General features: G+C 62.2%; 4 protein-coding genes across 5 annotated transcripts; 3 read left to right on the plus strand and 1 right to left on the minus strand.

The window, feature by feature from the left end:
• Positions 1-2,113: 2,113 nt before the first annotated feature.
• ASPHD1 (aspartate beta-hydroxylase domain containing 1) lies at positions 2,114-3,599 on the plus strand. Its single transcript, XM_067563854.1, has 3 exons — positions 2,114-2,853; positions 3,036-3,149; positions 3,316-3,599. The coding sequence occupies exons 1-3, from the start codon at positions 2,151-2,153 to the stop codon at positions 3,423-3,425; spliced, it is 927 nt and encodes a 308-aa protein (XP_067419955.1). The 5' UTR covers positions 2,114-2,150; the 3' UTR covers positions 3,426-3,599.
• A 396-nt stretch (positions 3,600-3,995) lies between these two features.
• On the minus strand, positions 3,996-8,323 carry KCTD13 (potassium channel tetramerization domain containing 13). 2 transcript variants are annotated; one of them, XM_067563853.1, is made up of 7 exons: positions 8,248-8,323; positions 7,438-7,699; positions 7,146-7,315; positions 6,893-6,982; positions 6,661-6,713; positions 6,280-6,475; positions 3,996-5,635 (listed from the first exon to the last, which is right to left on the minus strand). In XM_067563853.1, the coding sequence occupies exons 2-7, from the start codon at positions 7,691-7,693 to the stop codon at positions 5,396-5,398; spliced, it is 1,005 nt and encodes a 334-aa protein (XP_067419954.1). In that variant the 5' UTR covers positions 7,694-7,699; positions 8,248-8,323; the 3' UTR covers positions 3,996-5,395. The 2 variants fall into 2 exon arrangements, with proteins under 2 accessions (XP_067419954.1, XP_067419953.1); XM_067563852.1 differs by lacking the exon at positions 8,248-8,323 and adding an exon at positions 7,983-8,113.
• A 1,512-nt stretch (positions 8,324-9,835) lies between these two features.
• Positions 9,836-13,655, plus strand: LOC137163554 (uncharacterized). The gene is made up of 4 exons (XM_067563819.1): positions 9,836-10,259; positions 11,581-12,399; positions 12,793-12,825; positions 13,290-13,655. The coding sequence occupies exons 1-4, from the start codon at positions 10,121-10,123 to the stop codon at positions 13,337-13,339; spliced, it is 1,041 nt and encodes a 346-aa protein (XP_067419920.1). The 5' UTR covers positions 9,836-10,120; the 3' UTR covers positions 13,340-13,655.
• A 242-nt stretch (positions 13,656-13,897) lies between these two features.
• Positions 13,898-18,513, plus strand: TMEM219 (transmembrane protein 219). The gene is made up of 7 exons (XM_067563919.1): positions 13,898-13,946; positions 15,988-16,143; positions 16,698-16,864; positions 17,086-17,317; positions 17,518-17,641; positions 17,726-17,840; positions 18,227-18,513. The coding sequence occupies exons 1-7, from the start codon at positions 13,898-13,900 to the stop codon at positions 18,353-18,355; spliced, it is 972 nt and encodes a 323-aa protein (XP_067420020.1). The 3' UTR covers positions 18,356-18,513.
• Positions 18,514-18,661: the final 148 nt, after the last annotated feature.

An 18,661-nucleotide genomic window follows, 5' to 3' on the forward strand; every position in this document is an offset into this window, starting at 1 on the left:
TTCACACCTTTAGTTAATTCAGATTAATTTTCCTGGCAGTCCCCATGTAGACAAGCCCTCAGAGTAGTTTGATGATTAACAATAATAATTTGAAACAATACCAGAAATAATTAGCAAAATGTGTCTGTTGGTGCTGTGTAATCATAGGGATTACAAATAATAGCAAATCAGTTCAAAAGCAGAAGGAAATAAATCAAATACATTGGCCCCAATAGTCAGATCTCTAGCTTCTCCCAAATCCTTTCCCCCTGTGGAGCTTAGAGTGCTTTAGAAAGGAGATGAAGATCATTAGCCCCGCTTTTCAGATGGAGAGAATTGCTCTCAGTTATTCAGGATGGTCTCTGATTGGTCTTAAATTGGGGGTTTTCAACCTTTTCTTATTTGCAGCCCCCTGCGAAATGTCGAACGGAGTTTCGGACCCCTTTGGAAATCACCCACATAATCTGCAGACCCCCAACGTCCATGGGCCACAGATGGAAAAGCACCATCTTAGATAGAACAGCCCCTCACTGTGTTGTTCTCCTGGAGGCCGAACCTTTCCATCACATAACCCGTGGCCTTCATGTTCACAAAACATTGCAGCGATGGGGAAGCTGGCCCAGGCCTTGCTCATTGCGTGCCCCCCAGGGTGAATTACCGTCCCTCCTTGCAGCTTATTGTCTGACAGTGTCTTGCTAAGTCTTCGTGTGCTGGTTGTCCTATAGATTTGTGTCGCAATTTGCTGTTATTTGTGTCCATTTTGTCAGTGGAAAACGGCTGCTGCCCTTTATCGGAAGCCAGGCTAGTATCAATTTGTTAATGATTAGGAACTCAATATTTAGGGTGAGGGTTTTAGTGGTTACAAGCTGTGCTGGCATTTGTCACTTATTCTGTGAACGGGGCTTCTGTTGCGGACAGTTCTCGCTAGGGGCTGAGGGCATCAAAGGTAAATTAACTCATTCATTCTCTCTTGGGGCAGATCTCAGGCCCGGGTGATACAGGAGGGCAGAAGAGATGACCACAGGTACCTCTTCTAGCCTTAGAAACTCACGCCTCTTCATCTACTCATTGATTGACGTCCTGTTAATTCACGGTAGTTGGCATACACCAAATTTATCAGTCATCAACGAGCCTCATTATTGACATATTGATACCTGGTCATCTGTATTAGTCGTTAATAACTATGTAATTAACAGCTAATACTGTTAAATTAATAGCGAATGCTTTCTTAGCATGATTCAGGCTGCACGGCATTAAATGTGAATAGCTGTTACTTGTTCCTGTTTACCAGCATGACCGTCCTAGGGATGAATGAGTACCTGGCTAGCTAGCGGGGGTAACAGGACACGAGTCGAGGAAGGTCAGGTCGGAGATTGAGCCCAGCTTCCCAGCGCTGTGAGCCGGGAAATGTCCTTCCATCGCTGGCACCTGCCAGGACGCGGGGCTGGGAGGGCTGTAGGTAGCCGCCTCTGGGAAAAGTAGCCCAGCAGTTCAAAACATTGCCAGCCCTACATCAACGCTCCCAGCTTCTTTCCTATGTCATGTTTGGAAATGGAGCAGGGGGCAGCGGGGGGAAGGATGGATCATTCTTGTCCATCAGACCCAAAACCTACAGAGACATGACCCCTCTGGGCTGGGGCATGGAGACCCCCCCCACCTGGCGCTGGGGTGCCACTGGCTTGGGGGGGGGGACACGGGGACCCCTCGCTGGGCACTGGGGGACAGCTGGCTCGGGGGGCGGGGGGGGGCGGGGGCTGGGACCCGAGGATCGGGGAGGCGGGGGAGCGGCCGCTCTGCCTGCGTCAGTCTGTGCGGTGCGGGGGGAGCGAAGGGCGGCGGCAGCAGCGGCAGCAGCGGCAGCAGCGTCCGGGCAGAGCCGAAGCGGGTCCAGCCGCGCAGCATCCTCCTGCGAGTCCCGGGCTGCAGCCGGGCGGGGGGGGGCAGCAATGGGGCATTGAGGAGGGGCAGCGGGGGAGGAGGGACAGCGCAAGGGGCTGAGGGGGGACGGGCGGAGGGGGTAGCATAGGGGGCCCAGGAGGTGCAGGGGTAACGGGGGAGGGGGCAGCTGAGGGGGGGGCAGGGGCAGCGGGGGAGGGGGCAGCTGAGGGAGCTGAGAGGGGCAGGGGCAGCAGGGAGGAGGGCTGTGGGGGGCAGCAGTGAGGCGAGGAGCAATGCCGTGCCCTGTGGGATTGGATGGGCTCTTCTCCCTGCTGCCAGCCGCCCCTCCCTGGCATCCAGGGCCTGAGCCAGCGCTGGCGCTGCTGGCCTGGCTGGCCCTGCTCTTCGTCTGGTACTGCTACCGGGTGGGCAGTGGGCGGGCACCAGTGGCACCATCAGAGGGACAGCCGGGTGGAGGGCGCCCAGCCCCCTGCCAGCCCCCCGGGGCCGGGCGCCTGCATGGGGGCCTGCGGGCCTACGCCAAGCGATACTCATGGGCAGGCATGGGGCGGCTGCACAAGGCCCTGCGAGCGCCACCAAGTGCTGGCCGGGGCGAGTGCCCAGCCATCCAGAGCCCCACTGTCTTCCAGCTGCCGGAGCTGCCCTCAGCACCCTGCTTCCCACGCGATGCCCAGCGCCATGATGTGGAACTGCTGGAGCGCAGCCATCCATCCGTCCTGCGGGAGTACCTGGGCGTGGTCGGGGCCACCCGGGGCTGGACGCCCGGTGTCTGCCAGCGCTTCTACCTTTACCGCCAGGGCGTGTGCCAGCCCCCTAACTGCCGGGCCTGCCCCCGCACCTACCGCACCCTGACCGCCCTACGCAGCTTCCTCGGCGCCAACCGCTTTGGGAACGCCTGCTTCAGCGTCCTGCCGCCGGGCACCGTCCTGCCCGGCCGCTACGGGCCAACCAACGTCCGCCTGCGCTGCCACCTGGGTAGGGCCTTGGGGCACGGGGCGGGGCGGCTCGGGGGGGCAGGGAGGGGACATGGGGCCTGTCCCCTCGAGGGGACGCCAGTTCCTGTCCAGTCCCATGGCGGGGTCCGGGCCAGCGGGGGGGAAGAGGCGCGGGACCCCCAAGGGGCCTTTCTCCTCCACTCCCCACTGTTTCCACTGCAGGTCTGAAGGTGCCGCCAGGCTGTGAGCTGGTGGTGGGGGGCGAGCCCCAGTGCTGGGCTGAAGGACACTGCCTCCTGCTGGATGACTCCTTCTTGCACACGGCCTCGCACAACGGTGAGAGAACGGCAAGAGGGTCACCTGCCCAGCTGGGGGGGGAGCCCATGGGGCTGCAGGTCAGGAGTGAGGGGCACCCGCCCAGCTGGGAGGAGCCCAGCACTGGGCTAGCAGGGGGCTGCAGGTCAGGAATGAGGGGCACCTCTCACCCCAGTGTCTCTTGCAGGCTGCCCCGAGGACGGGCCCTGCGTCCTGTTCATCGTGGATCTGTGGCACCCCAACGTGGCTGGGGCCGAGCGCCAGGCCCTGGATTACATCTTTGCCCCCGGCCAATAGCAGCTGGACCTGGCCGTGGCTCTGGCAGTGGGGCCGTGCTGGACACAGGACAGACGGACAGTGGTGGAGCCAGACCCCACCCCCTACATCTTCCACACCACGGGGAGTAGCTCAGCCCTCTTGCCCCTCCCTGATGCTGCTCGCACCTGCCCCCCTGAACTGCACCAGTTGTCTCCCTCCACCCCGTCGCACTGCAGGACACGGGGCCTGGCCCCTGCAGGGGCACCAGGGCGGGGCTTGGCTGTGAGTCTCCCATCCCACGTTGTTCAGCTCCTGTTCCCGCATTCCTTGGCCCCAACTCTGCCAAATCCCAGCTCTTCATTAAAGCCTTCAGCGCTGTCGGGGCCCATGCTTAGCAGATCTCTGCTTGGGGCCCGTGCTGCCAGGCACCGCATAGCGCCTGCCCCGAAAGACCTAGGTCCATCCCACCAGGCACTGCACAGCACCCCCTCTGAAATTGCTGGGCCCAGCAGGGGACCAGGAAAGCACCCTGCCCCTAACTCTCCAGGACTGGCCCGGGGGGCAGGGACTGGCTGGCTCTCAGTGGCAGGGAAGACCCAGGAGACGACGTTTCCCAGGAACCTTTATTACAATAATTTAATAGAAAAGCAAAACCCAGTTAAATAAATTATACAAAAGGTGACAAAAGGAGCAAACTGAATGTGGGGAGACCCCCCCCCCCCCCCCGCTACCCCAAAAGGGGTAGGAGTGTCCCATTGCAGTTTCTATAGGGAGTGAGTCTGGAATATCCTCATTTATTTGGGAGGGGGGTGGAGCACCCCATTGTATTTTGTAAGGGAAGGCGAATGGAACATCCCATCTACTGGGAGGTTGGAATGTCCCATGTTATTTTGACGGGGTGGGGCTTGGAACACCTCACTGTATATACTTGAAAGCAGGTTGGAGCATCCCATTGTAGTTTGTAGGGGGGACAGGATTGGAAGGTCCCAATTTACAGAAGGGGGCTTAAGCAAAATATTCTTTTGTAACATCTGAATGTGTTTTTTGACGGGTGGAGCATTCCATTGGTTTCGGCTAGGGGGAGAGGAGGGTGATGCATTCCACTGCATTTTGTGGGGAAGGAGGTGGGCCCAGTAGGTTGGCACATACCATGTTTTTAGGGGCTGCAGATAAGAAGCACTGCCCGTATTTGGGGGAGGTGGGGGGATGCTGAATTCCACGTCAAAGAACAGTATGAGGGTCGTACCGTGTGTGAGGGGGGGCAGAGTAGGAAGCTTAGGGTTGGGCCATGTCATTTGTAGCACAGGCACATGAAGCCTGGGGGGTTGGACCATACCATGAGTTGGGCAAGGAAAGGACAGTGGTAACTCGGTCACACCCCCGAGAAGCAAAGGCAGGGGGAACAGGCAGCAAAACTCCCAGTCAGCGCCCCCTGCTGGGACACTCTGACACTGGAGTAGCACCCCCACCCCGCTCCCCACAGCGCCCCATAGCTACACAAGCAGCCAGCACTGGCCTCTCTGCTGCCTCCAGCCCCCTGGGAGATGTGGGGGCCAGATCCCGGCCTGACCTGCAGTGCCGGGCTGGGTCAGACCTATGACTGTGGCGGGGGTATTGTTCCAGGATGGGGGGAGAGATCAGGCATTCCACACGCCCACAAAAGCAAAGGAATTAGGCTTGTTAAATTGGCGCCTGGTCAATTAATTAAGGAGCAGGAGGGATCTACCAGGAGTTTCCTTCTATGTCCCTTTCCCCTGTGCAGGCCAGGGGGTTACCCAGGTCTCTACTGCACTGGAGTTGAATCTGAGGCCCTTAAACCCAGGAAAGGGGTCAAGGGTCAGAGGCCACGAGGCAGAGCGCTACCAAAGAATGGAGAGGGGTTAAGGGAGCACACAGAAAGGTCAGGAGTCAGAGATCAAAGGACAAAAAGGTGAAAGGTCAGAGGACAGGCAGCGGGGGTGTGGCGGAGAAGTTTGGCACCTGGACGGGTTTGTGGGGGTGGAGTGGGCTCAGTCCTTGAAGACGGCTTGGTGGCCATGGGGGCGCTCGTCATGCATGATGTGGCGCCGGACATGGATGCGCCGGACCCGGTGCTCCCGCCCATCCTCCTCATCCGCCCGGTGGGGGCCACCCCCTCCGCCGGCCGCCCCGCCCGTAGCTTCCAGGAGCGCCTTGTCGGGGACCCTTGGCGTCTCATAGATCAGGATGTTTAGGGTCTCCTCAAAGATGCGCGCCTCGGGGAATTCCACCTGTGGGAGGGGTCAGAGGTCAGACTGCACCCAGGGAGAAAAAAGGGGGGAAACAAGCTGGGTCCAGGGGACAGGGCTGCTTTACAAGCGAAGCCCACATCAACAAGTGTCATGTGCATGTGGTCTTGGAAGCTACCAAGCATGAAGGTGGGGGTGGAGGAAGAGAGAACAGTCACCTTGTCTTGGCATATACCAAGTATAATGTCATAAAGAGGCAGAAGAAATAGGCTACCCATGGAACATACCAAAAAAACCCACACACAGGAGGCACCAGCTGGCTAGATGGCATTGGACCATACCAAGTGCCCATAAAACTGGAGAAGGGCCCACACACATGGCACAGGAACATACCAAGTGAAAATATGATACGGGGGGATACCCACTAGAGAAGAATGCTCAAATGGCATTGGATTATACCACAGGTGAAGGTGACAAGGGGTGCTTGCATGATGCTAGACCATACAAAGAGTTCATGTAACAGCAGAGAGAGAGGGCCACCCACACCACCTTGGAACAAGCCATGTGCTAACATTATGAAGGAGGGTCTCATGTATCCTTGGAATAGACCAATATGCTGGGGTGGAATTTTCTCATGGAATTTACCAAGCGTGAGGGCGGCGGGAGAGGGGAGCACTCAGCGGTACCTTGGTCTGCTTCTTCTCGGTGGCATAGACGATGGAGGTGCAGCAGACCTCGGCGATCTTGCGGCCCTGTCCATAGAAGGACCAGCAGCAGATCTCGTCTCCCAGAACATCCTTGATGAAGAGGACCCGCCCATTGAAGCGCAGCGCCAGCTTGTCAAACAGCTCGATGTTCTTCAGCAGGTTATCATCCGAATTACTGGAGAGAAGAGGCACCATGAGTGGGGAGGGCTCCCAGCTACTCCCACCCCAGTCTCTGCCAGGAGGAGGCACTGTGAGGGACAAGGCAGGAGCGCTGGCTGTGGGGAGAGCTCCCTGCTATCCCAGCCCCAGCCTCTCCCAGCAAGGGGTGCTGTGGGGAGTGAGCCAGGAGCGCTGATTTACCTGGTATACGAATACTTGTTGTTACTTCTGTTATGCAACAATTTCACCACGGGCTGGAAAAAAATTGAGAGAGACAGGAAATTTGGCTCATGCAAATCCAGCCTCTTAGTGTAACTTAGTGCCAAAGGGGAGGGAGGGGACTGGGGATTTGGGTGCAGCAGGGTGATCCAGCGGACTGGGACTCTGGGAGGCTGGAGAGGTCAATAAGAGAGTCCCTGCCCTCCCATCTTACCTTGGAGCAGCTGGAGATGATCTGCTGTTCCTCCTTGGGGGATGTCACCATGGGGATGAGACACAGAGGGTCGTAGGCATCGCTCTTTTGCTAAGCGGAACAGAGATCAGCAAGGTCACTGTGGCCTCCTTTCACCCGTTAGTGACCCAGCCCCCAGGTATCCCTACGCCCACAACAGGGGAATCCCAGAGCCCTCAGTGACCCCACCCTCCTGACATAACCCCACCCAGTTGGCAGGGAGGTGGGTCCCAACCTGCAGGGCGAGCTGGCAGTCCTCCACCAGCCCCTGGATGAGATAGTACCGTGCCTCAGACAGCACCTCCTCCAGCTCCCGCTGGGACTCAGGGAGCGAGACTGAGCCGTCCCGCAGGTAGTTGAGGATGGTGCCGAAGTGACGACCGCTGCGATCGATCAGGATCCAGCCTGAGGAGGGGAAGAGACAAAAGGATGTAGGGAATTGCCTAGTGGGGACACTGTGCGGAGGGGGGCAGGAGCACTGGCTGTGGAGGCTGCTCCAGCCCCTCCTATCGGCGTGCTGCAGGTACCTTCGCTGTCAGCCAGCACCTCCATTCTGCCGCTGAACATGGCCTTGAGCATGGTGTCCTGCTTGGAAAGGGTCTGCACCGTGGTGTAGTGCAGGGACCCCCCCACATTCAGCTTGACATACTTGCTGCTGGGATTCAAGGGCTTGAGGTCAAAGGTCACACCCACCGCACCCCCGGCAGGTCGGGGCTGTGTGGGCACCACGGGGGCACAGGCCTCAGGGGCTGGGAGCGAAGCCGACGTGGCCTCGGCTGACATCTCCACCTGCAGCAGGAAGGGGCAGGAAAAGGGATGAATCAAGGTCCTCTCCCCATTACCCCATCCCCACCTACATTCCCTGCCCTACATCCGTGTCCCTCCCCCAGTTACCTGAGTTTACAGCCCCTCCCCCCCAGCTCCCTGCCCCCCTAGAATGGGCCCCTCCAGTTAGGTGCTGGGCCTAGGAGATCACCCTCACCCTCCCCCACCCTGTGACCCCTGACCCCACCCTCTTCTGCCCTCCCCGTCCCCGCCCTTTGACCTCCGCCCCGCGGCCAGTCGCACTCACCTGCCCTGCCCGCCCCGCGCGGGGGGTGGGGCGAGGCCCGGCCCCTCCCTGCTCCCCCCACCCAGCTCCCCGCGCCGCCCGCCAGGCCAGCCCAGCTCCCCGCCGCACTCAGCCACAGGGCCACAGCGCGCATGCGCGCCGGGCCTGGCATGTCCATACGGGTAACAGGCGGCACCCCTCCCCCCGATGGCGTGTCCATTGATGCGCGTGCGCAGAAGGGAAGCTGCGGAGGGGGGGCTGCGGCAAAAAAAAATCGTTTCCAAGCCTGCGCATGTGCGAAGCGGTTCCCTGGTTGGCAGGGGAAGGGAGGGCGCCGAGCGTGAAGTGTTTCTGGTCCTGCATGCGGCAAAGTAAGGGACCGCGCATGCGCATAGCATTCTCAGACCAACGATAGAATTGTGCGCATGCGCATAATACGGGCGAGGGCGATGCGCCCCGCTGAGCGGGCGCATGCGCATAACGCGAATGGCCTTGGGTGCCGCGGTTGGGAAGCGGGCCGGACTCCAGTGCGGCGCATGCGCATTCTGTTCCCGCCTGGTGTGCAAGCGTTAGAACCGTTGCCCCACGTGTAACACGGGGTTTTCAAATGTGGTTGAGGCTGTGGGGGAAGGAAAGGGCAGGGAACAAAATGGCGGCCACAATGCTGCGGGGAAGGGAAGCAGCTTCCAGCCACCCCCGTCAGTGTGAGCTCCAGCAAGCCATGGGCCAGCCTCCTAGGGCCGCCCGCCCGGTGCCACCTAAGGGAGAGAAGCAGTCTGTGCAGCCCTGCCCGGCCTCACCCCACTGCGAAGAGCCATCGCCCAGTCCTGCCGACACCCCGTGCCCAGTTACGGGGAGACGCCAGCTGGGCATTGATGGCCCTGCCCAACTAGGGGAGAGATGGCAGCCTGCCACCATCTTCAGTGATCAATTGGGGCAAACGCCAACATGGAATCCCCTCAATAGCCCAGTGAGAAGACAGAGGCTAATGCAGCCCCTCGTGGGTGACCAATCGGAGCCGACGCCAATGTGGTGCTACACAGTTGGCCAATGAGGCAAGAGGTGCCAATAGAACGCCAACCTGGGGGACCAGTTGGGGCAGACGCCAGGGTGGTACCTCCCCAGCTGCCCAACGAGAGGACAGACATCAAGCCAGTGCCGTGCTGGCTGCCCAGTCGAGACAGATGCCAGTGTAGAGTTGCCCCAGTTATCCAGGGACAGACTGGATGCCAACATGAGCCATCACTTTTCTTGGGTACCTAGTTCTGGGATAGATGATGGGACGCTGCTCCGAATGCCCAAAACAGGATCAGCTGAGGGAATAGACCCCAGTGCAGAGCTGCTCCAGCCACCTGGCCGAGATGGATCACAGCACCAATGTTCCCAGATAGCTACTGAGGTAACAGATGCTGGGCCACTGCCATCCCGGGCCAGATGCCATCATAATACCACCCATGCTGCGCAATGAGAGGACAGATGCCAGTGCAGCGCCGCCCTGGGTGATCAACCAGGGACGGGTGCCCGTGTGGCAGCGCCCTCCCAGGAGGTGCCCAACACTAACGTGGTGGCTGCTGGGCAGAGTGAGCACTTCCACCCCCGGTTGCCCTCCCCCTGCGCCGCGCTCTGTTGGTATCGCCCCGTCCCATTCAAGGGACTAGGGCCTGGGGAAGGACCGAGTCACGTGATAACCACGGGGCGGGGCAAGGATGCCGGCGGTGGGAGCGCGGCGCGGGTCAATCACATGACGTCACGGGTGACCACGTGACGGAGGCGGTGGGAGCGGGGGCAGGGTTGGGCGGGTCACGTGGCTGGGTTTGGGCGCTGCGCTGGGCGGTCACGTGATGCGGGAATTGGGAGGGGGTTCCGGGTCGAGGGAGGATCACGTGGCGGGGCCGGGGTGAATGTGCCGGGCGGGCGCGGCGGCGGCTGCTGGGTGGGAGAGAGCGCGCGGCCTGCAGCGGAGAGGGGGCCTGGGCCTGGGCCTGGGCAGGGAGCGGGGCTGAGTAAGTTGGGAGGTCTCGGCAGTGCGCAGCGGGGCAGGGGCTGTGCCGGGGGGGTCCCTGGGATAGCTGGGGCAGGGGCTGTGTCGGGTTCCTGGCACTGCCGGAGGGGCGCTCGGGACTGTCCAGGGGGTGCGAGGGCGGCGCGGGGCGAGGGCCATGCAGAAGGAGGAGTTGGGCACAGACGAGAACTGCAACCCCGAGCCCGAGCCACGGCTGCTGGGTCTGAAGAAGGAGAAGTGCCGGCCCGAGGGGCTGGAGGGGCAGCTCCACAACCTCACCAACCGCATCCCAGCAGGTAACCCCCACCGAGCCTCCCGGGGCCTCCGCCTGTGTCCGCCGCCGAGACCTCATCCTCCTGCCCCTGTGTCTCCCCCATATCCACGGCCGAGCCCCCAATCCCCCGTGTGTGTGTGTGTCCCCCATATCCACGGCCCAGGCCCCAATCCCCCGTGTGTGTGTGTGTGTGTCCCCCATATCCACGGCCCAGCCCCCAATCCCCTGTGTGTGTGTGTGTGTGTGTGTCTCCCCATATCCCCGGCCCAGCCCCCAATCCCCCGTGTGTGTGTGTGTGTCCCCATACCACCGGCCCAGCCCCCAATCCCCCGTGTGTGTGTGTGTGTGTGTGTGTGTGTGTGTGTGTGTCCCATATCCCCGGCCCAGCCCCCAATCCCCCATGTGTGTGTCCCCATATTCACTACTGAGTCCCCTGGGTGTCTTCTGCCCGTATCCACTGCTGACCCCCATATTCCCTTGTTCCCTATATTTTTCCTGCCAAGCCCTGATTCCCTTGGCCTAATACGCCCTGCTGAGCCTCCAGAGGCTCCCCCCACAACCCCACCTATAGGATCTGAGCAGGTCATTGTGGAAGGAAGGGGTCCCTCCTCCTGGAGCCTCTGTAGGGTGCCCGTGTGCCCTGGCCTTGCTCACCTCAATAGGGGTAATGGGGTGCTCCCTGGAGGATTGGAGTACCCCAGTACTACAGGATGGGGAATCACCCTGAGGACTCGGCAGAGCAGGTGTGGGTACTCGGAATAGGTGGGGTACAAGGAGGTGAGCCCAATCTATTAAAGGGGGCATGGTGGCTGCAGAGATTTGGGGGCTGGCATCTCATCCAGCTGAGGGGGGAGGTGTCCCCCTGGGGCAAGGAGGTGGGAGTTTGTTTCTTGGTGGGGTCTGGCTGCCCCCTGGGCTTGTATAACCCTCCCTTTGCCAGCACGCAGAACAGGTGCCCAGCACAGAGCATGCGGGCGCTGCGCTGCAGGAGGGGGTGGGCAGGGGCACTGCACCGCTGGGAGGAACGTGGGGACTCTCCCCACTTCCCCCGCGCAGGGTGTTACTTTGCCACTCTCATTCCAGTGGGCCAGAGGCCTGTTCATTCACAATCAGAGGTGGCTGCATCGCAAGGCTGGGCAAGTCACCTCTGTCCATTCCCAGCCTGCTGCCTGCTGCCTGGGGGGTGGGAGGGTTCTGAGCCTATATGGCAAGTTGGTTGAAGAGGCGACAGATGGATGGGGGGACCCAGGCGTCCTGACGCTCGGTTTGAGGAGAGGCGGGGATGGGGAGACAATAGAAGAACCCAGGCGTCCTGCTGACCCCACCCCATTTGCTCTCCGCAGGCACTTGGGAGTCCAACGGTCACACCACGGAGGCTGCAGAGGGAGGTGCCCCCCTGAGCCCGTCCAACACCCTCAACATCCGCAACCTGCAGCTCTCCGAGCGCGAGGTGGGGCCGCCCCCCCCCCACCGCTACCCCCACCGCTACCACCCCCATCCCCGGCCCTTCCACGCTGCCCACCGCAGGAGCTACCGCCCCGGGGCCAAGGAGTGGGGGCCCAGCACCAACGGGCACTGCCCCGGGGACGGCCGGGGAGGCTGGGCCGGCCGGCGGCGCCCCTTCCCAGAGCCCCCCCGCAGCCCAGAGCGCGCTAGCCCCTCCTCCTTCCGGGCCGGTCAAGCCACTGGGCGCCCTGCTGCCCTGGAGGATGCTGGGAAGGCGCCGGAGCCATGGGCCCTATTCCGCCCGCCACCAGCGTTCCCCGTGGACAGCAGCCGCGCCCGCACCCTCCCCAAGATCAGCTATGCCAGCAAGCTGAAGGAGAACCTGGAGTGCCAGCCAGCCTGTGTGCCATCCTCCGCCCTCCGCACCGCCGGCCCTTTGCCCAACTGCACCCCTTCCCCGCCTGCTGAGCCCCACCTGGGGGCCATCTTCCAGAACCAATGGGGGCTGTCCTTCATCAACGAGCCGGGTGCCGGACAGGCTGGGGGCAACACCCTGCCCCCGGGCCAGGAGGAAACACCCCCCATCTCAGCCCCGGGACTGCAGGGGCCGGGCGATCCTGCCAACGGGACGGTGCCCACTGCAGGGGAGAGCAGGGACTGCTGGGAACAGATGAGCCACAAGGACTGGGAGGAGGCACGGGACTATCATACGGAAGGTGAGAGCTGGCCTAATGGGGCCTGTGGGCCGGGAGTGGGGGGTGCTGGCAGAGCTGGGGGGAGCCCAGGGCTGGGCTACCAGGGGCAGTGGGTCAAGTATGAGGGGCACCAGCAGAGCTGGGGGGAGCCCGCATCTGGGATTGCGGGGCGAAGAGGGGGTGACTCTACCATTTTAAGATTTCAAGAGGCAGAAAGTTGGCGGGCCATGGTGCCAGACAGACCCTGGGTGGGAGGCAAGGCCTGAAGCGTGTTAATCTCTGGGCTCAGAGTGACCGTTTCAGGGTGATGTGGGGGGACCTGATCAGACTTGGGGTATTTTTCCCCTAGTGTCTTGGGGGCTTATGGGTTTGACTCTCTCCTGGCCTAATCTCCCTCTCCTTCTGTCTCCCCAGCATGGGATCATATATGGAAGCTGCACAGAGAAGGTAAGGAAGTCCCTGGTGCCCCAGGTCAGTGCAGGGAGGGATCTGCTGTGGTTTCTCCTATTGGCTATCCGTGGAGCCACCTGGCAGGGGGGCGGGGGGGGTTATGCCCTGGCCAGCTGTTCCCACCCTGGTTAGTCCTGCCTGGTTTGCAGTCTCCAGAGCAGCCAGTGTTGGGTAGTTTTGCAGGCCGACCTCACCTCTGTGGAAAAGGGCTTCCCTTCAAGCTGGGCTGAATTTGCCTCCGTTCCACGTCACCCCTTTCACGTCTGTGTTGGGAAAAGGGGGAGAACAGAAGGCCCATGGGTCCTGTTCTCACCCCGCCCCCCCATGTCTGGGGGGCGCTGCAAGGAGCCGTCCCGGATGCCTGGGTCCCGTTTCCACCCAACCCTCTTGTCTCAGGCTACTGTAGCAAGCTTGTGCACCAGCCCTTCTGAACCCCATTTTCTGTTCTTCCTCTCCCGCAGCTCCTGGCAGAGTCATGGTCTACGCTGACCCCCTGGATGGCAAGGGTTAAACACAGGGCCTCCCGGGGACGGGGATGTCACTGAGCCAGCTGGGGGGAGGGACAGGACCTCCCCCCCACGAAGACTTGCCCTCAAGACTCGCCCCAGCTGGGCACAGCGAGAAGCTGGTGGGATCCACGGGGAGGCAGCAGCTCTGTCTATCCCTCGGCCCCTGTTCCCAGGGCCGCCCTTCCCCTGCGCGCAGTCCCCCCTTCCGGTTTGACAATGGTTTTAGTTCCTCCCTCGTCCTGATTTTTTGTTCCGTCCCTGCCAAACTGCGGCTCCGGGCACCGCGGATTAAAGGCAAAACGAATTTATTTAAATTCACCCTCCTCCGTTTGTCTGGTTCTTTCCCCTCTGCGGCGGCAGAGCCCCAAGGCAGCCGGACCCCTGTAGTGTCTTCTGTCCTGAGGCTGCCACAGTGCATTGTGGGAGCTGGTAGCGGGCTTGCCCTGGCTGGACTGCATATCCCATCATGCACTGCAGTATCCCTCTTGGGAGTTGTAGTTCAGATGCTGCTCTTTTCAAGAGTGGGTTCCCTGGCTGGACTATATCTCCCATGATGCACCATGGCCAGGGGCTCTCATGATGGGTCAGGTGCAGCCTGCAGCATCCTGGGTAAGGTGAAGATTTTGTCACGGTTATTTTTGGTGAAAGCCAAGGAGAGGCTATGGGCAACATGCAAAAATTCACAAAGCTGCAACCTCTCCTTGACTCTCACTTAAATCCTCATCTAGGAGGAAATGGGGCTGATGGTGCGAGTGGGGTGGAATGAAAGCAGTGGAGCAGGATCTCCCCTGCTGCCTGCAGAGGCTGGGCGCTCTGGGTCTGCGAATCCCCATTGCCCTGTGGGGCCCATGGCTCAGAGCTGCAGGGCCCCCTACAACCTGCAGCTGCTCAGAGTTGCGGAGGGCCTGCTGCCTGTGGCTCCTTGGAGTTCTGGGCGGGCCCTGTCTCCTGCTGCAGGCGGCTGGAGTTCCAGGTCTCCCCTGCTGCCTATGGTGGCTCTGACCTCCAGGTCCCCCCACCACCTGCAGTGGTGGATCAGAGCCCATGGGGTGAGGAAGCCACCGGCTGATGCAGAAAATGGCATGGAGGTCACAGGCACTCAGATTCTGTGACCTCAATCTTATCCTTCTTCGGGGAGAGGCCATCTGGCTGAGAAGACTGGGAACTGGAGGGCCTGGCCTGAACTACATTCCCCATAATGCATCACTGACTCCACCTGTTGGAGAGGGGAAGTGGAGTTCCTTGCGGAGTTGTAGTTCAGGGGTTTTGTTCCCAGCAGGGACTATGTCTCCCATGATGCACTGTGCTCTCACACTGCTGAGTTGTCCCAGGATCTCAAGAGAGTTGTAGTTTAGGGGCCTCATGCTTTCATTTCTGGTAAGTTGGGCTGCCTGGCTGGCCTACATCTCCCATGATGCACCTCTTTGCTGGGGAAGGTGGTGCACCCTGTGAGGCCCCAGTGCCCCATGGGAATTATTTAGATGGCAGGGTTTGTGTAGACCTGGCTTGCTGGTTCTATTACATCTCCCATGATGCACCACAAGTGAGAACACTGTGCATCATGGGAGATGTAGTGTGACCAGTGAGGAAAATGGGGTCCCTGACCCCACAAGTTGCATGAGCCGCTGGTCCTTCCCCCATTGGTTCTCAGACAGGTCTGATGCTGAGTCCTGGCCCCAGGCAGGGGGCTGGGAAGGCAGATGCCCCCAGGGTTATGCACTGGCTCAGAGGGAGGTGGGCCTGAGTTGGGGGGGGTGAAGCCCCTCGACGGGGGCTGGAGTTCGAGGCAGGTGCTAGCTGCTGAGGGGAGAGGGTCTCAGGTGCTGACCCAGCAGAGCTGGAGCCTGCAGGCAGGAGCAAATGGGCTAGCTGAGCCCTGTGCCAGGCCCCTGGGGAGCCGCTCGCAGGGCTGCGCCGGGGTTACCAGGCCCTGCCATGGCGTGGGGGGCTGGGCTCACTGCCCTCTCAGGCCCCTTCCAGCCCTAGGCTGCCGGGAACCGGCCAAGACCCCCGCCAGAGGCTCTCAGCCTGGCCTAGGTGCGGAACAATTAGTCACTGGCCCCCTGGGCATCCATTTAAGGCTTTGACACCTTGCCATGACATCCATCCTGCCCTGTGCAGGGCTCTGGTGCCCCCTTGTTGTTTCTCTTAGTGGGGGGCTGGGATGGGCAGGGCCCCTGGGGGGGCACAGTGGGGCAAGGAAGGGGCACAAAGGCAGCTGATGTTGATGGCGGCCAGTTCTGTGCCCTGAAGGTGACAGTGGTGGAAGTGGGAGCTGCTGGCTCTGTTAAGAGGGCCTTGTGTACCCCCCTTTCCCTCCCTGTCTCCCCCCCCGGGGCCATCAGGCTTGGCCCAGGGCTGCCCAGCTGGGGTGGACATAGGGGCAGGGCATAGGCCAGTGATTGGGGGGGGGAATGGGGCAGCGAAATGCAGGACTGGGGGAGAGGGGCGGGATCACAACTGCGCTGATCCCGCCCAGCCGGGCCCTGAGCAGTTCCGGGCCGATGCCGCTGGCCCCTCCCCCGCCCTTGGGCCGTTTTCTCCCTTTATAGGCATTTTTGCCCAGCTCGAAAATGGCCGCATTAGCTTCAGCGCGAGGCCGCTCTGTGCACGCTTAGAGGACCTGCCTCTACTGCACCGTGAATCGCAGAGGCGCTGTGCTGCACGCCACAGCCAGCAAAGGCGCATGCGCCTCCCTGCTGGGGTGACGTCACGGAGTTTGGCGCTATCTTAAAGGGCCACGGCAGGAGAGGAAATGGATCCCCACGGCCTCTTAAAGGGACCGCGCAGCCCCTAAGGGGAGGAGGTACCGCGCCGCTAACTGCCCCGTCGTCCCCGAGCTGTGAGCCCCTCCCGCCCGGATCCTCCCCCAGCTGTTCCATGGAGCCCCTTGCTCGAGTCCGTGCCGGGAGTGGAGCAGCTGTCTGTCTGTCTGTCTGTCTGTGTGTCCTGATGTTGTAGGGCCAGGCTGGTGCTCGTGGCTGTGTCTTGCACAGGCTCCTGTCGCCCCCGCCCCCGCTCGACAGCGTGACCCACCCACCTGCCCCCCGCGCAACTGTCACACACCCCCATATGCCCCCATCTGTCCATCCATCCCCACACCTCCCTTCTCTCTATCTGTCTGTCCCCACACCCACCCACCCCCCTAGGGATCCACCCCCCATCTTGGCCGGGTCACACACCTTGCAGACCCTCAGCCCTGTCCTCCCACATGCAGGCCACCCTGGCGCCAGGCCGGGCCGGGGATCCTTTCCCCAGGCTGGGCTGGGCCGGGCAATCGTGTCCCCTCCTCTCTCTGCCACCACCGCTGTCCTGTGGGTCCAGCTGTTCCCAGTGTATTGACCCCCTGGTGCCCCTCAGGCCTCGCCATGCTGAGCTGCCCCCCGCTGGGCTCCCTGCGCCTCTGCCTGGAACGTCGCCCGCCCCTCGTCTGCTTCTGCCTCTGCCTCTTCTCATTGGCCATCGCCTTTGCCGCCTTTGCCACGTACATCCAATCACATGAGGTCAGGGACCCCGACATCAGCCAGGTCAGCACTGGAGGGGGGGGCAGAGGGGGATTTAAAGGGGTGTGGGTCCTGTGATGAGGGGGACAGATATGGGCAGGGCATGCCGAAGGGGATGAGAGTGGTGCGGGGCTGCACGAGAGAGGGGCCGCAGAGGGGCGGGAGATCCCTGATTGGGGGGCAGAGAGGGGCAGGGGCAGGGGCATGACAGAGGGGTGGGGGTCACATTCTGATCCTCCCCCCAGGACTGGAACTCACTCCTGGAGTCTCTGAGCCGCCAGAGCTTCTGCGCCGACAACAGGACGTGGAGGGGGCCGACAGCTCCGGCCCCCACCTCTGGGGCTGCCCCCCCTTCACCTGGGGCCCCCCTGGCTCTCTCGGTCCTGGTGGGACTGACCTTCGACCTCCCCAGAGGGGCACAACCCAATGCCACCCGCCTGGCCTTGACACTCAGGGGCCACCAGCTGGGACTTGGGGGTGAGTGAGGGGGGTGCGTCCCCCTGCCCCACCCCTCAGGGGTGCTCCCCTCCTGTGCCCCCTGGGGTTGCTCTCCTCTCCCTCGCTGTGTCCCCTCACCATGCCCCCTGGGGCTATTTCACTCCCGCCCCCCTGTTCCCCTCTCTCTCCCCCCGCCTCCCACCACTGTTTCCCTTCCACATTGACTTGCCCTCCCGCAGGTGCGGATGCCCAGCAGCCAATTCGCCTGGTGGCCATCACCCCATGGCCGTGGCCCCCCGGCCCCACCACCCCAGGCACCTGCCTGAGCCTGACAGGCCCCCCCTCCCTGATGCCCCAGACCAGGTGAGCCGGGAGGGGCGGGCAAGAGGGGGAGGGGAGCAGCTGCTGCATTAGCCCCTCACTTCCCCCCCTGTGGTCTGGTTGCAGGGCACCACCCCGCTGCATTGTGGGGGATCTGAATGCCCAGCTCCAGGAGGACCTGGCGTCCTGCTACCAGCCCCACTACCAGCCAGACCCCAGCCTGGCCAGCATGCTGACCCCGGTAAGGGTGGGGCTTCCCTGCGGGGGCAGAGCTATCTGATGGGGGCGGGGTGACGGTGGGATTACCTTGTGGGGGCAGGGCTGTCCCATGGGGTAGGGGGACAGTGGGATTACCTGTGGGGCGGGCCTGTCCCAGGGGGCAGAGCTAGAGGGATTACCCTGTGGGGGCAGGGTTGTCCCATGAGGCAGGGCAATGGAGGCATTATCCTGCGGGGTGGGGCTGGCGAGGATTATTTCCTGGAGGCGGTGCTCCACAGGTGAGGGGCAGGAGCAGAGACTCTCCAGGGGGCGGTGCAGGCCGAGCTCACTCCCAGTAGCAGGGAGAGCTGGGGGCGTGCCCGGCGAAAGGGGGCAGCCCCACTCACCCTGCACCTGTCTGCCCCACAGGACGATCGCCGCCTGTGCAGCCAGCGCCTCCTGCTGGCCGGCGTGACCGTGCTGTGCCTCTGCGCCCTGCTGCTGTGCGCGGCCGGCCTCTGCCTGCCACCCCCCCGCGATGCCAGGGGCCGGCTCTAGGCACTGGCCTGGCTCCAGGCCTCCCCAGCCAGGGAAAGAACCCAGGCGTCCTGGCTCCCAGCCCCGCCCTCCGCAACCCCCAGTCTTGGGGTGGGACCCAGGCGTCCGGCGGCAGGCTGCGCTGGGCTGGCACCACCCAATAAAGGAGATACGGAGGCTCCTGCGTGTGCCTGGGTCTGTGGGCACGTGGGGGGCGGGGCGTGTCCCGGGGGGGGGCGGTGGGGACTCGGCGGGACGGGCCGGGCCGGGCTCCCGGCAGGGATTTGAGCGCGAGCGCGAGCGCGACCCCGCCCCCCTTGGGAGTTT

The sequence above is a fragment of the Emydura macquarii genome, unplaced genomic scaffold (genome assembly GCF_026122565.2).
Source record: "Emydura macquarii macquarii isolate MOO-44397 ecotype Brisbane River unplaced genomic scaffold, CSIRO-AGI_Emac_v2 contig_2627, whole genome shotgun sequence".
NCBI lineage: Eukaryota > Metazoa > Chordata > Testudines > Chelidae > Emydura > Emydura macquarii.

What these genes read in the sequence shown, in the direction of transcription:
- ASPHD1 (XM_067563854.1), top strand. Translation starts at nt 2,151, where the DNA reads ATGCCGTGCCCTGTGGGATTGGATGGGCTCTTCTCCCTGCTGCCAGCC. An exon ending in CCGCCTGCGCTGCCACCTGG is followed by an intron (nt 2,854 to 3,035) that starts GTAGGGCCTTGG and finishes TTTCCACTGCAG; the next exon opens with GTCTGAAGGTGCCGCCAGGC. An exon ending in GCACACGGCCTCGCACAACG is followed by an intron (nt 3,150 to 3,315) that starts GTGAGAGAACGG and finishes TGTCTCTTGCAG; the next exon opens with GCTGCCCCGAGGACGGGCCC.
- KCTD13 (XM_067563853.1), bottom strand. Translation starts at nt 7,693, where the DNA reads ATGTCAGCCGAGGCCACGTCGGCTTCGCTCCCAGCCCCTGAGGCCTGT. An exon ending in GGTGCTGGCTGACAGCGAAG is followed by an intron (nt 7,316 to 7,437) that starts GTACCTGCAGCA and finishes TCCCCTCCTCAG; the next exon opens with GCTGGATCCTGATCGATCGC. An exon ending in AACAAGTATTCGTATACCAG is followed by an intron (nt 6,476 to 6,660) that starts GTAAATCAGCGC and finishes TCTTCTCTCCAG; the next exon opens with TAATTCGGATGATAACCTGC.
- LOC137163554 (XM_067563819.1), top strand. Translation starts at nt 10,121, where the DNA reads ATGCAGAAGGAGGAGTTGGGCACAGACGAGAACTGCAACCCCGAGCCC. An exon ending in CACCAACCGCATCCCAGCAG is followed by an intron (nt 10,260 to 11,580) that starts GTAACCCCCACC and finishes TGCTCTCCGCAG; the next exon opens with GCACTTGGGAGTCCAACGGT. An exon ending in ATGGAAGCTGCACAGAGAAG is followed by an intron (nt 12,826 to 13,289) that starts GTAAGGAAGTCC and finishes CCTCTCCCGCAG; the next exon opens with CTCCTGGCAGAGTCATGGTC.
- TMEM219 (XM_067563919.1), top strand. Translation starts at nt 13,898, where the DNA reads ATGGCCAGGGGCTCTCATGATGGGTCAGGTGCAGCCTGCAGCATCCTG. An exon ending in GGGACCCCGACATCAGCCAG is followed by an intron (nt 16,865 to 17,085) that starts GTCAGCACTGGA and finishes TCCTCCCCCCAG; the next exon opens with GACTGGAACTCACTCCTGGA. An exon ending in TGGCCAGCATGCTGACCCCG is followed by an intron (nt 17,841 to 18,226) that starts GTAAGGGTGGGG and finishes TCTGCCCCACAG; the next exon opens with GACGATCGCCGCCTGTGCAG.